Consider the following 14634-nt stretch of genomic DNA (forward strand, 5'->3'; position numbering starts at 1 on the left):
GTCCTCCCGTGTGTGTGTGTGTGTGTGTGTGTGTGTGTGTGTGCTCACCGCTGCACTGAAGTGTCCTCCGCTGTGTGTGTGTGTGTGTGTGTGTGTGAGTGTGTGTGAGTGTGTGTGTGTGCTCACCGCTGCACTGAAGTGTCCTCCGCTGTGTGTGTGTGTGTGTGTGTGTGTGTGTGTGAGTGTGTGTGTGTGCTCACCGCTGCACTGAAGTGTCCTCCCGTGTGTGTGTGTGTGTGTGTGTGTGTGTGTGTGCTCACCGCTGCACTGAAGTGTCCTCCGCTGTGTGTGTGTGTGTGTGTGTGTGTGAGTGTGTGTGTGTGCTCACCGCTGCACTGAAGTGTCCTCCGCTGTGTGTGTGTGTGTGTGTGTGTGTGAGTGAGTGTGTGTGTGCTCACCGCTGCACTGAAGTGTCCTCCGCTGTGCCGGTGTTGATGGGTCGGGTCGGAGCGTGCTCGGCCGCTGGTGCTCGTTCCAGACGATCCTCCTGCAAACACACAGCGCTTCGACTCAGTGACACCAGAATAGGGCTGAGAGATAATTCTATAATGATTATTATCTTCAATGAAGTTCGATAATGTCTCTGTCCCAAAAGTGTAACGAAACCGCGCTAACGGCGCCACACGGAGGGTTAATCTGAACGGCAGCGCAGCATGAGATCACTAGATCAGACGAGTCTCAGTCAGCGCTGGGAGATACAGTGTGAAGCGCTGCATTCAGCAAACAACACAGATTCAATACAAGTTTATTTGTTTAGCGCTTTTTACAATACAAATCGTTACAAAGCAACTTTACAGAAAATGATGTTTCTACAGTATTTAGTAATAGCTTATAAGTGGTGACTGTCAGTTTGTGCATGTTATGACAGGATTTGTAGAAGAATTAATACAAGATGTAGTCAGCCAGATGATGAACATTATTAATATTATTAATAATTAATAATTATTATATGATGCAGTCATACAAATGATAGAAGCTCTGACAAAAAGGAGAAACAATAATATTTGCATTAAATGTAATGCAAATATTAGCTACAGCATACATGCATTTTTACTAAATAAGGGGCCGTTCACATTTCGCGTCTTTTGCGCGTGCAAGTTCGTTATTTCCAATGTAGGCGCGCGGCATGCGCGCTCATAATGGAAGCGACGCGGTCGCAACGCACACACGGTCCGCACCGCATCGAGTTCAAAACATCTCAACTTTTCAGAATGCCACAAGCGCACCGCGGGTCATGTGACAAGACTAACCAATCAACTTGATCCTTTCCCGTAACAACGTTAAAAACTCAGCCAAGATGAAGGAACAGCTGTTCATAGCTGTATATGCATTGCCATTTTGAAATAAATTTAGTAGCAGAGCTACTGAGAGCGATTTTTTGTGCAGCAAATCCATCTATCTTTTGCTGAAATTTCCGCGTCTTCATGGAGAGAGCACGTCAGGATTGCTTAGCAAATGCAGACGCCTCAGGAGCGCAACTGCCCAAGCGCTTTGGAAAAAAGGAGAAAGCGGCGCGTTTTTAGGCGCAATATGTGAACCATATAGTTATTTTTTACCATGGTATTGAGGTGCTATTTGTGTGGTTTTAACTGTGACTCATGATTTAAATGTATCCACCATATAAAAATGAAGTGGCTAAAATTTTAAATGTAACTGATTTTTATTTGGTTAATGAACAAATACGTGCATCTGCATCCTTACTCAAGGTACACTATTAAATGTGCATTTCACATTTATCAGGCAACACAAACCGGTCTCTTGATTTGAAACAGTATCACTCATTAGAATATGCAGAAACTACAAAATACATTTTTCTGTTAAAGAACGATTTATACTTTTGCACTGAAGCTACGCCGTAGCCAATGCAGACGCACATCCTTATCTTCTCCTGTTCTGTTGTGGTCTCGTTTTGTAGTTTTAAATAATGATTGTGTATAAATAATGTATATACACACAGGTGCAGGTCATATAATTAGAATATAATCAAAAATGTATTACACTTATTTCTTTCAAAAAGTGAAACTTTGATATATTTCAAAATGTTTATTTCTTTTAATTTTGATTATAACGGACAACTCAGGTGTTCATCTTCAGTTCTCTCTTCACAGCAGTTCAGTCAGTAAACTGTTTGAGTAAATGAATTACTCCGGGATATTGGTTTGTTTGAACTCAGAGGGAGTGTCAGACACATTAAACAAGTTAACAGCTTAATTCCAAGTCAATTGTGGATTAATGCGTATTGGAGATGCGAACCGTTTCAAATGATTCAGTTCGATTTGGTGAACTGGTTCAAAAAGGTCCAGTTACATCCAATGATTCGACTGTAAAGTATGAACATGTAAAGTATGAGCATGTACAGCACTCAGTACTTAGTTGTGTCTCTTGTGTCTGAATGACTGCAGCAATGCGGCGTGGCATGGAGTGGATCAGTCTGTGGCACTGCTCAGGTGTAATGAGAGACCAGGTGTCTCTGATAGTGGCCTTCAGCTCTTCTGCATTCTTGGGTCTGGCATATCACATCTTCCTCTTCACAATAACACACAGATCTTCTATAGGGTTAAGGTCAGGTGAGTTTGCTGGTCAATTAAGAACAGGGACACCATGGTCCATAAACCAGGTACTGGTAGCTTTATCACTGAGTGCAGGTGCCAAGTCCTGTTGGAGAATGAAATCTGCATCTCCATAAAGTTGGTCAGCAGCAGGAAGCAGGAAGTGCTCTAAAACTTCCTGGTATATGGCTGCGTTGACCTTTGACCTTAGAAAACACAGTGAACCAACACCAGCAGATGACATGACACCCCAAACCATCACTGACTGTGGAAACTTTACACTGGACCTCAAGCAACGAGGATTGTGTGCCTCTCCTCTCTTCCTCCAGACTCTGGGACCCTGATTTACTTTCATCAGAGAACATAACTGTGCCCCACTCAGCAGCAGTCCAGTCCTTTCTGAAGCGAGACGCTTCTGACGCTGTCTGTTGTTCAAGAGTGTCTTGACACAAGGAATGTGAAGCTGAAACCCATGTCTTGCAGACGTCTGTGTGTAGTGGTTCTTGAAGCACTGGCTCCAGCTGCAGTCCACTCTTTGTGAATCTCCCCCACATTTCTGAATGGGTTTAGTTTCACAATCCTCTTCAGGGTGCAGTTATCTCTGTTGCTTGTATACTTGTTTCTACCACATCTTGTCCTTCCCTTTGCTTCTCTATTAATGTGCTTGGACACAGAGCTCTGTGAACAGCCAGCCTCTTTTGCAATGACCTTTTGTGTCTTGTCCTCCTTGTGCAAGGTGTCAGTGGTCATCTTTTGGACAAGTGTCAGGTCAGCAGTCTTCCCCATGATTGTGTAGCCTACAGAACTAGACTGAGATCATTTAAAGGCTTTGCAGGTGTTTAGAGTTAATTAGCTGAATAGAGTGTGGCACCAGATGTCTTCAATATTGAACCTTTTCACAATATTCTAATTTTCTGAGATACTGAATTTGGGATTTTCCTTAGTTGTCAGTTATAATCATCAAAATAAAAAAATTCTGTGTGTAATGTAAATGTGTAATGAATGAATACAATAATATACAAGTTTCACTTTTTGAATGGAATTAGTGAAATAAATCAACTTTTTGACGATATTCTAATTATATGACCAGCACCTGTGTGTGTGTGTGTGTGTGTGTGTGTGTGTATATGTATACATATATATATATATATATATATATATATATATATATATATATATATATATATATATATTAGGGATGCACGATATTGGATTTTGGCCGATATTCGATATGCCGATATTTTCAAAATAATTTTGGCCGATGCCGATACCGATATCGATATATATACAAATATATACTGATATATTTAAACTTTAATTTTACTGAAGAGAAATCCATGTATCTCTTCTGTACTGATTCTACCATAAATTTATTATTTTACAAATGTAGACAGACATTCACATCTGAAAAACAGGTCAATTGTTTCACTTGGAGAATATCGGTTTGGCTCATCGGCAGAAATATTCATATCGGCCGATACCGATAATGGTCATTTTAAGCTTTTATCGGCCGATACCGATATTGTGCCGATATTATCGTGCATCCCTAATATATATATATATATATAGTACATTCACACAGTGCACACACACATTATGTAAACAAACACTTATTTTGGATGAGATTAATCGTTTGACAGCACTAGTTTTATCTAGTTATGGAAAATTAACAGTCTGGTTTCAATTTGGAACAAAAATCTGACTTTAAACTTGAAATCAATAAAGTAGTGATGACCATTTTAACTGGTTAACTGTTAACTGACTGTTAAGAACTTCGATCTTTGATGATATAGATCTTTACAAACATTATAAACACTAAGCATAGCTAGTCATTCCATTCCACAACAAATCATTTCAATTAACAGTATTTAGAAAAGAACAAGAATTAAAAATAAAATAAACTATAGACATATATAGCAATAAACAACAAGCTAAAATATCCATTTAGGCCAAAACTAAACTGAAACTAACGTTGGGTCTCTCATTCAACACTAAATCAAATGTTTGCGTATTTGCGATGTATTTGAATGACAGATTATTATTTATTATGTATTTTACTCACGTTCCATTATTATTATTTTTTTATAACATCACGGCGGTACAGTGATAACACTTAACAGCACATATTCTACTACATTTTAACTGCGCAGTCATTATTTTTTCTTCCATGTTTTGACTGACTGTATTTATGATAATGAGCAGGCTGCATTATCAAGTGTGTGTGTGTGTGTGTGTGTGTTTAAAAAGAGGAAGCAACTACTCCTTTTAGTTAAAAAGATAATCGGAAATTGTAAAAGGTTTGCCTTTATTTGTGTACATTCATAAAAATAAAAAAAACTAATCTTCATGCTTTTGTAAAATAACCCTAAAGAAAAACCGGATGCTGTTTGCTTTCATGCAGCATAAAAACTAACCTTAACTTTGCATACTAGTCTACTTGTTGCACAGCTTTTTGTTCATTTTCTTAATTTATTAAGTAAAAATATATTTCTCGTATAGGCCTATTTATTCATTTTATATATGTGTATGTATATATATGTCTATATACAGTCTTTATAATGTTTTTCTCCTCTCTCAGAAGGGCTGCAGGTGCGTGATGTGAATCCTCATGTTCTGTTGTTTGCTGCTTTTGGTTAATGTAAAATTAATTCCTGGGAAACAAATGTTAGTATTTTAACAGGTCACAGACACTTGTAATTTTAAACAACCATGTCAGTTAATGGTTAATAATTGGTTGACGAGCACTGGTTCTCGGTTAGGAAAAATAACCGAACTGAACATCCCTAAAACAAAGATTTGAGATTTATTGTGATAATTCTGTCTATAGAGTGATGTGAGAAGAATGGTGCTCAGTGTTCTCCCTCTCTGACCTGAGCTGGACGAGGTGCTGGACGTGGTTCCAGACGACTGCGACTGCTCCAGCGCTGGACTCGTGGACACACTGCTGCTGGTGTTGGTGCCTTCGTCTGCCGTCTTCTTGAAGAAGCTGTGCTGCAGAGCGTAATACGGCTGGATGCGGGTCTTGGGGTCGTAGTCCAGCATCCGCAGGACCAGGTCTTTGAACTTCAGGTAGTCTGCGACGGCGTGACCCGACTCTCCAGCTCTCCGCCCGCCGGGGCCACCAGCCTCCACACCCAGAATACTGTGCAGCTTCCGGGAGCCGGCGGGTTTATACTGCACACACACGAGAGAGACGAGAAGAGTCAGCATCACCGGACAAACAGAGCCGACCACAAGATCAGAGTAAAGAAGGAATCACACCCTTTTGCCATCTTTGGTCTTCTTCACACACCACGTGCTGTCAGACATCTTCTCAAAGAACTTCCTGGCTTTAGACGCCTGCTCCAGGATATGACTGGGAGGGACGCCCAACACCTCCACGATTTTGTTCATCTGGTCCACCTGCCAACAAACATCCATCACAGACGGGAAGAAGAAGACTACATCTGCACGAGGAGGAGCAATCCTTCACATTTAATGGACTCTGACTAAATATTAAATCACACACAAAAAAGCTGTGCTTTCAATGTTTTCGTATTCCAATAAATAAGGTTGATATAACTCCTACATTTCAGATACAAGTGAAAATATTGATTTCCCAATTTTAATACCACAGCAAGCATTTCTAGGCTTTACTAATATAAAGTTAAAATATTAAGTGAATGCTGTTATAACAAAATATGAAAAACTTGAAAATGATTCAAATGAAATAAGCAGCACTTTGTTTTTCAGGTGGGTCTAATTCAGGTCAGTGCAGGAATGTAATTAAATGTGAACTAACACCACACACTGGGTAAATTAAATATAGATTCATCCTTAGTAAAGTAAATCAAGTTATTCATTCAGGAGCAGTGCTGTTTTTCTCTTTGTATTCTGTTCTTGGATTAGCATTAGATGACCGATTATTAGGCTGCTGTCACTTTAAGACTGAATTCATGATTCCAGCGGTTCACTTTCAAGAGAAACAAGTGTTTACAAGGATGCTAGCCAAGAGGGACATTCTGACATAGCATATACTGTGTGAACATGATGCAGATTTTACATTAAAAGACAACCTGGGACAGAAAGATGTATCCGTTTATCAGAGCAGTTTTGTTTCGAAGGCGGTACCATGCTTCAGTGCGACTGGTGTAATGTGTAGTTTGTGCTGAACTGATTTGAGAGGACTCAGGCTGCCCTCGGTCTCCTGCAGGATGTGTTCGGTCAGGACTCACCTCGTTAGCGCCGCTGAACAGAGGTTCTCCGGTGTGCATCTCCACCAGGATACAGCCCAGAGACCACATGTCGATGGCCAGATCGTAGGGCATTCCCAGCAGCACCTCGGGCGAGCGGTAGAACCGGCTCTGGATGTACTGGTATATCTGAGGACACACACATCAGTAGAGATGGACATATGGGCTTAAATATATATCATGATCATTTCTGATTTATTGCGATAACAATATCAATGATAAACAATATAAACGATAATCCTGTTTCTTTAGAGAAAAGTGTTTTCTTTCCTTATTATTTCCCAAAATAACTGGGCACACAGATAACGTAATGAAGGTTTATTTCACACTGGAAGCCGAGGGCTGCAGAAACTACACTGACGACGCTCAGGAAATCACTAATATGGACAAAGTTATAGTTATCACTCAATAAAACGCAGATATCGAAATTTTAACTGAGAAAGCTTGAAGAAAATACACCTAAATTGCAATAATATATGGTTTATCGTGTTCTTCAAGAAATCTTGGGTGTTTTTCTAAGGACAGAGTATATTTATTATGCAATGCTAATCAATATAGTCTGTCACTGTATATAATACTGCAAAATACTATGCTTTCTACCCTTATTCTGTGATATGAGACGTTATTTTAATTTAATAAGATAATTAGGAGTAAAAGCACGTGAATGATATATTTGTTGGACAACAGGTGTGTACTAGTGGTCGACCGATATCACCGTTTCAGCCGATGCGGATACCTTGGAAAACAGGTAGCTGATATAAAGATTATTTTAATTTTATTTTTTATTAATATTTAAGAAACCAGAAATCATTTGACAATGGATAAAAAAATAAATGTGACAAAGTATGTTTCACATATAAATAAAGTTTAAATAGAGTTTAAAGTTTAAAGCGATCTATTCACACGGACAGACGTCACACAGAGAACACACACGAGATCACGCAGGACACACACTTCACAAGATCTCACAGCTGGAGTTTGCAAAATCTGTGAAATTAAATGTTCATTAATCATTCAGAGATTTGTTTAGATTATATACATGCGTATTTGCTGAATGCTGAGAGCAAACGAGAAAGTATTATAATGTTTGCCTATTACTAATAAATAATTTTTTAAATATTTTATTTCCATAATACATTAATTCCTTTGTTTACCCTTAGTTATCTGATTATTAGACCGACTTCTATCTGTATTAGACAGAAATGTTAACGAGGACGAAGACCGAGAGAGCTCCGTCAAAACAGAAATCACATGTGTCACATCGGCCAAGTAGAGAAACTTATCGACTAATGCCAATATTTGAAAATGCCAAATATCGGCCGATATATCGGTGGACCACTAGTGTAAACCGGCTCATACACATGCAGAACTGTGCTAATATCGTATATTTATTCAAGGATCAGAGTGATTTGTGTGCACTGTACAGGCCTGACCAAACCAAACCAGTTCCAGATTATAGAAGGAGCGATATACTCCTCCTGTGTTTCACGTCTGTCTTCCCTGTGTCGCTCCACAGCACTAGGCTTTACCGTTATTACCGTGGGAAGACTATATCTTATCATGGGAGAATGAATCATCCATCCCTAGGTTTGAGGTGCAGTCTAACAAACAGACAGTGATTGCGGTCTCACCCGCTGTCCCAGCTGACACGAGCTCCCGAAGTCCACGATCTTGATGGCGGATCTCTTGGGGTTGCACAGCAGGATGTTCTCGGGCTTGAGGTCACAGTGGATGATGCTCAGCTCAGGCGTGGCCAGGAAGAGCAGCGCGGTGCACAGCTGCTGAGCAAACTTACGCGTCAGGTTCAGAGACACGCCGCGGAAATTAGTGTTCCTCAGCAGGTCGTACAGGTTATAGGACAACATCTCGAAGACCAGACACAAGTGGTTCCTGAACATGAAATGGCGTTTCAGATGAACTGGAGGAGACAGAAAGACAGAATGAGTTTAATGAGAGTAACGCTTCACTGATGGAAGAGAAACTCATGTGTTGAAGGCTAGACGGCACCCTAACGAAGGGCTGCAAGGTTTAATCGAACAGTTCTGTGATCAGCTGTGAATCAGCTGTGAATCTCCATCACATTCCTTCAGATGGAGCAGCATTTACTTCACCGACATGATACACGTCAATATTGCAGCTTTTGCCTTATCGCGACTGCACTTCAATTTATCGTGCAGCTCTGTCCTAATACAAGGACACGTCTGAATCACAGGGTTTTCTGCCCCTCTGTTCTCATTAAATCTCTTTGGGAAGATCTACACAATCAACAACGAATCCATCTACAGCCATATAGAAAAGATGACAAAAACTAAATATTCCTGCCATTGGCACTTGTCTTTGTTTTCAAGTTCTTCTGAATGGAAGCATCTGCTGATTGATTCAATTTACACATAATGACCTTATCAGCCATTGGAAGGAATAAAACACGTGCTCTTGTAAAATAAAGTTGGACTGACACCAAATAACAAGAGCAGTCTCTGCTTCCTGATGAATGATCGATACCTCAGGCAACAAACCAACCGCCCTCTTGACTCGAACCGTTATTAATTGAACCTAACTTGCATGACCAACCCAGCCAGCCCTAACCACAACATTACCCAGGTTTATCTGCTGGGACTGGTCAAACAGACGGAAGAAAAGTTTGGGCAAAACACAACCAAATGACCACTGTATTTTTGGGTAAAGTCCTGCACGTATTCTGTGGCTCAAAGGATTCTAGACCATAATAACTGGCACCTCACCTCTGCCTTCGGAAGCGTTTCGTCTGTTCTCAGGTGCTTTTAACATTTTAACATGGATTTATAACAGTTATCTGATGGACAGAAACTCTTCAATGGTTTGGTGTAGAAAGAATCGATGGTTGGTCTGTGAGGAACAGGATCACGATACTGAACTTGTTCAGCACATGTGCACAGACGGACAGGAGCCTGTTTGTGTGAGAGAGGGAACACATGCTAACACGGGACCCGGGTCTATATTTTTAAACATGTGAAGTTGGCCTGCACGCAGACTGCCTTAAATAGAATGGTTCATTCCTCTCCAAACACTGGTTCATACACACAACATCATGACAAACACATTTCAGAGAACACGTCCCCATGCTCGCTCGTTCTGCATACAAAACCAACACGGAGGTAAAATATGACCAAATATCAGAGAGCAGCAGAAATCTGGCTCCCTATGGGAGCTTTCTGAGAATTTAATTCATCTCCTGCACAGGAGCTGTGATAGAGTCACACATTACCGATGTAATACTTCATCTCGGTGTCGTGTTTGTTCATGAGCTCCAGCAGTCGGACTTCAATCTGAGCCTGATTCAGAAAGGCCTTTTTATTCTTGATGATCTTGATGGCGACCCACTCCTGCTCCACGCGGTCATAGGCCTTCACCACCTGCCAGAGACCAACACACACACGTCAGACCAACCCAAACACACCGCACGAGTCTTTACTAGCGGAGCTGAGAGACACGGACCTGACCGAACGAGCCTTTGCCTATTAGAGAATCAATCTCGTATCTGTCCATCCACTTCTCTCCGTTTTTAACGATGTAGTCAAAGTTGTCGTCATCGTAGCCGTCGTTGTAAATCTTCCTCTCCTTCTTGTTGCTGGAGTCCTCGCCCTGACCCTGTTGGTGACGACGCTTCTTCTTTGCATAGTATACCTGCAAACACACACACACCATCATCACATCATACACACACAACCTACAGGTCTTCATCGCAACCCGCCAAAATAAAAGTCTGGTTTGAATAGAAGAAATATTTGTGACCCTGGAGCACAAAACCAGTCACAAAGGTCAAAATATTTCTTAAACCGAGATGTATACATCATCTGAATCTGAATAAATGATCTCTCCATTGATGTGTGGTTTGTGAGGAGGACAATATTTGAAAATCTGGAATCTGAGGGAGCAAAAAAATCTAAATATTGAGAGAAGTTGTTCAGATGAAGTTCTTAGCAATGCATATTACTAATCAAACATTATGTTTAGATATATTTACGGTAGGAGATTTACTAAATATCTTCAGCACTTTGTTTTGTCAAAATAATGATAGGAATTAATTAATTTGGTAAAAAGATTTTTTAAAAATGGTAGTTTCATGCCTTCATCTGATTGATAGAAAAGCTAAAAAATAGGGCTGTTATTGAAACAACTGGATAAAATAAAGCTTTTTCTAAGTAAATTAAGCTTAAAATTAATTCTCATGTCTGATCCACTTAATCACATTCAGACTAAAAAAAATAAAAAATGGAGGGAAAAAAAAAACTTTGGAAGTAAAAATGTAATTGATTTCATAGGACCACTGATGCAAGTGATGTTATTATTATTCATGTCCAAAAAAACCTTGTTTCTTCAAATCATGTTCAGCATGAGTTCAGCTTCCTGAGAGACGCACCTCATTGATGTGTTTGTATGTTTTGATCAGTTCGATGGAGAGTTTTCTTAAGGGAGCAGTCGCTGGATCCCGGAAACACTGAGGCATCCGCCGCTGAACCATCACCAGATCAGCAGTTACCTGTGACACAGACACACACACACACACGCACACACACACACACAGGTCAGCGCTCATGAGCGGCGTGTGAGCTCATACACACTCACTAGAAGCACACGCGAGTGTGTACCTGCGGGGCCTGCAGCGCAGCGGCTGATTGGTCAGCATCGCTCGGCGGGTGACCATCACTGAACGGCGGGTGAGAATGGGGCGTCTGCGCATCCATCTGCACACCAGCCGAATGGAAAGAAAACGAGGGGGCCAGCCGAACAGAGAAGGGTTTGCATGCTGAGGTCTCTCCTCCTGCAACACACACACACACACACACACACACACACACACACAGGTGACAACCTCCTCCAATCTAGGAACGTCTAATGCTCTGACTCAGACATGAACGACAGTCTCTTTTCTCGTCTTTGTTTTACGGCAGCGAGCGCTCCAGTGAAACACAATCCAGAAGATCCCAAACAGCTCGGACCGAGACAGCAGATCATGCTTTTGTCCCGAGACGACAGTCCTGCAGAACGATGGCTTGAACGTTCAAACACACACGCAGGTCTAATCAGAGCTGGTCGAGGGAGTGAGTGTGTGTGTGTGTGTGTGTGTGTGTGTGTTTATGACTCAGCATCAGCATCTCTCACACACACACACACACACACGCTGAACTCGGTCACACTGTAAAGGCAGAAACAGCGAGCACACTAACACTAGTTTCTAGTTTTCTAATCAGATGATTGCAGTGACAGACCTGAAGCGTGAGTGAATGATTTCACACTACACACATCTAGACGACAGCTGAGGATTCAGCGGCACCCATCGCACTAATAACAGCACAATAAAGACTACATGTGAGCGTTTGTGATGGATGTGATGTTTGGAAATGTGACGGTCTGCAGCGAGTGGGAATCTGCAGATCATTAAGTCGTCATTTATCAGCGTCTCTCCCACCAAACACAATGCAGCACATTCACACTGGAAACCAGCTCGAGCCCAGCAACAGTGCCTCATTACCATAGCCTACCACCAGGAAGATGCCACGCCATTGGCCCATCAGCTAAAGCAGCAGCCAATCAGGAAAGCGTATGCAAATAACCCACTTTTGTTGCTAGGGCAAAGCTCTGAGGCTCCAACCAATAGGAAAACAGGTAAGAGGCATGAAATTGAATTGCACTTTGACACATTTCCCAGCACAGTTTAACAGTATTTGCTGATAGAAAAGCTCTCGGGTGAAGAACCCGGAATCAGTTTGTGTGAGAGAGGGGCCCGGGCCCTGGAGACAGACGCTGCCACGGGACCCCGGCCTGCATTTTTAAACATTTAGAACCCACTGGCACACAGTCTGCCCTAAATAGAGCGCTCGGTTCCTCTGTAAACGCTGGCCTGACAGGAGCCTAAAGAGGAGTCTCTGAATAAACACACACTGCTGCAGCCTAGAATTAAACTGCTGCTCCGGTCAGAAAACAGCACACTACTGCCCCGTTTAGCACTGTAACGCTGCTCTGACACAATCTGCATTGTTAGAAGCGCTATATAAACAAGGTGACTTGACACACACACACACACACACACACATGTGAGCAAAACACAGGGTTAGGATCACTGCTCACCTGTATGCATCGTCTTCTGACAGATCTCATATCATTGTGACAGAGGAGTCCATCTGCAAACCACAGCCCACTGCAAGAACAGCACAGACGTGTGAGCGACCACATACTGTACCTGTGTGTGTGTGTGTGTGTGTGTGTGTGAGAGAGAGACACACGAATGTACCTGAAGCGACACGCGAGTGGTTTCAGGTGAGAACAGCCCTGATGTCTCAGCAGGGTCTTGCCGTTTTCTGAGATGATTGACTTGATCTTTAACCATTGGAGAAGATCTGCGGTGAAATCAGTCCAGTTTAGAGCAGCTCATCAACACAGCGGGTGTTTACAGCACACACACACACACACAAGCGAGATCACAATAAAGCAAACAGAAACACAACGAAGAGCCCCTCATCATCATCTTCAGCTCGGGCTCTAGTAACGGACGTGACTTCGACGCTATAAATCAGTTTCGCGCCCATGGCGAGAATCAAAGCTGTCAAAATACCGTTAGCTTAGCATCGGAGCCGCGCGGAGACTGACAGTTTGTGATGCTGGGCGCGAAACAACCGATCATCGGCGAATCCTCGCTAGTTACACAGACGTTAGCAGCCCGGGCCTGTAAACGCAGCGAAGCCTGAGCCAGAAAACAGCCCCGTTATCGTGTCGCGTCAACGGAAAAGTGCAGAACGCGTCGGATCGCGCATTGGTTCGCACGGAGCGAGCGGATCCGAGGCTCTGGTACGCGGCGGCGGGATCGCTGAGGGCAGCTAAGTGTTAGCCGCGCCGCTAACGGTCATCATCACTCACCGTGTGGCGCGCCTCTTTCTGACGAGAGGAACGAGAATCCTCCGGAGGATCCGCGATCATTCCCAGCCAGCCGCTTCCTCGAGAATCCCTCTCCAGAGCAGGTCCGATGCGGAGAAGCGTCGCGGAGAACAGAACAGATCGTCGCGTCTCTCTCGGTGAGCGTCGCGCGCTCCGCAGCGCAGCAGTCCCGCGTGCGTCCGTCAGTCACTCATCTTGCGCGCGCGCCCCCGCCGCCGCCTGGACAAAATGGCGCGCGCTGCAAAACCGCGCACGACACTCGCGCGCTAAACTCGTCCCGCGGCTTGGGTCAGCGTCGGCACGGCGCGCGGATCGGCGGTCGGTGTCTCGGTCGCAGTCGAGCGGCGTCAGTCGCGGCGTCAGTCGTCTGAAGGAAGGGAAGAGAGTGGGGAACAAAATGGAAGCCGAACGAGAGCGTTTCCATGACTACTGTCCATCACACGGCCAAGTTCCCGGATGAACTCGTGACGCAGGACCAGTTCTCTGGTTGCCATGGAAACTGCCATTCAATTTGACGTGTCGTGGGGCGTGGCGAAAGCGACTGTACGTGCGCGCGACCATAGACATATAAATACCTAGACGCCTTATTGGCCGCTTTGAGCCGTTGGCGTCCGCCATGTTAGTGAGGGCAAGACTACCTTAAAATAAATGGAAGTAAACGGGGGAGCTGCGGTTTTTACTGAATAAAAACACGATAACGTTCACATTTATCAACCGATTTCAGAGGTTTGTGATCTACGTGCAGTTAAAAAAAAACTTTGCCTCCAGTTATTTAGTTAGGTTTGGAAAATTATAAATTGAAAGCTCACATTTGTCTCACTTGTTGATTTCGTTGATTTTTTCGGTTTACAAATCTGTCAATGTAGTATAACTGTGACATATTCATGTAATGTAATTTGAATGTACATAAACAGATAAAATAAATAAACGGATTGTTTACC

General features: G+C 42.8%; 1 protein-coding gene across 2 annotated transcripts in view; it reads right to left on the reverse strand.

Annotated features, from left to right (window-relative positions):
• Positions 1-14071, reverse strand: part of LOC127966232 (dual specificity tyrosine-phosphorylation-regulated kinase 1A) — an 18021-nt gene extending 3950 nt beyond the window's left edge. The window contains exons 1-12 of one of the 2 annotated variants that reach the window (XM_052567081.1): positions 13676-14071; positions 13053-13158; positions 12890-12959; positions 11410-11582; positions 11181-11300; positions 10256-10444; positions 10026-10173; positions 8413-8699; positions 6764-6910; positions 5811-5951; positions 5420-5723; positions 399-487 (exon numbers count right to left, since the gene is read on the reverse strand). In XM_052567081.1, coding sequence (XP_052423041.1) covers positions 399-487; positions 5420-5723; positions 5811-5951; positions 6764-6910; positions 8413-8699; positions 10026-10173; positions 10256-10444; positions 11181-11300; positions 11410-11582; positions 12890-12899 — 1608 coding nt within the window. In that variant the 5' untranslated portion in view covers positions 12900-12959; positions 13053-13158; positions 13676-14071. The remainder of the gene's footprint in view (positions 1-398; positions 488-5419; positions 5724-5810; positions 5952-6763; positions 6911-8412; positions 8700-10025; positions 10174-10255; positions 10445-11180; positions 11301-11409; positions 11583-12889; positions 12960-13052; positions 13159-13675) is intronic. The other variant, XM_052567082.1, reaches the window with a different exon arrangement.
• Between the last annotated feature and the right edge of the window lie 563 nt (positions 14072-14634).

This window comes from Carassius gibelio, chromosome B10, assembly GCF_023724105.1.
Source record: "Carassius gibelio isolate Cgi1373 ecotype wild population from Czech Republic chromosome B10, carGib1.2-hapl.c, whole genome shotgun sequence".
Lineage (NCBI taxonomy): Eukaryota > Metazoa > Chordata > Actinopteri > Cypriniformes > Cyprinidae > Carassius > Carassius gibelio.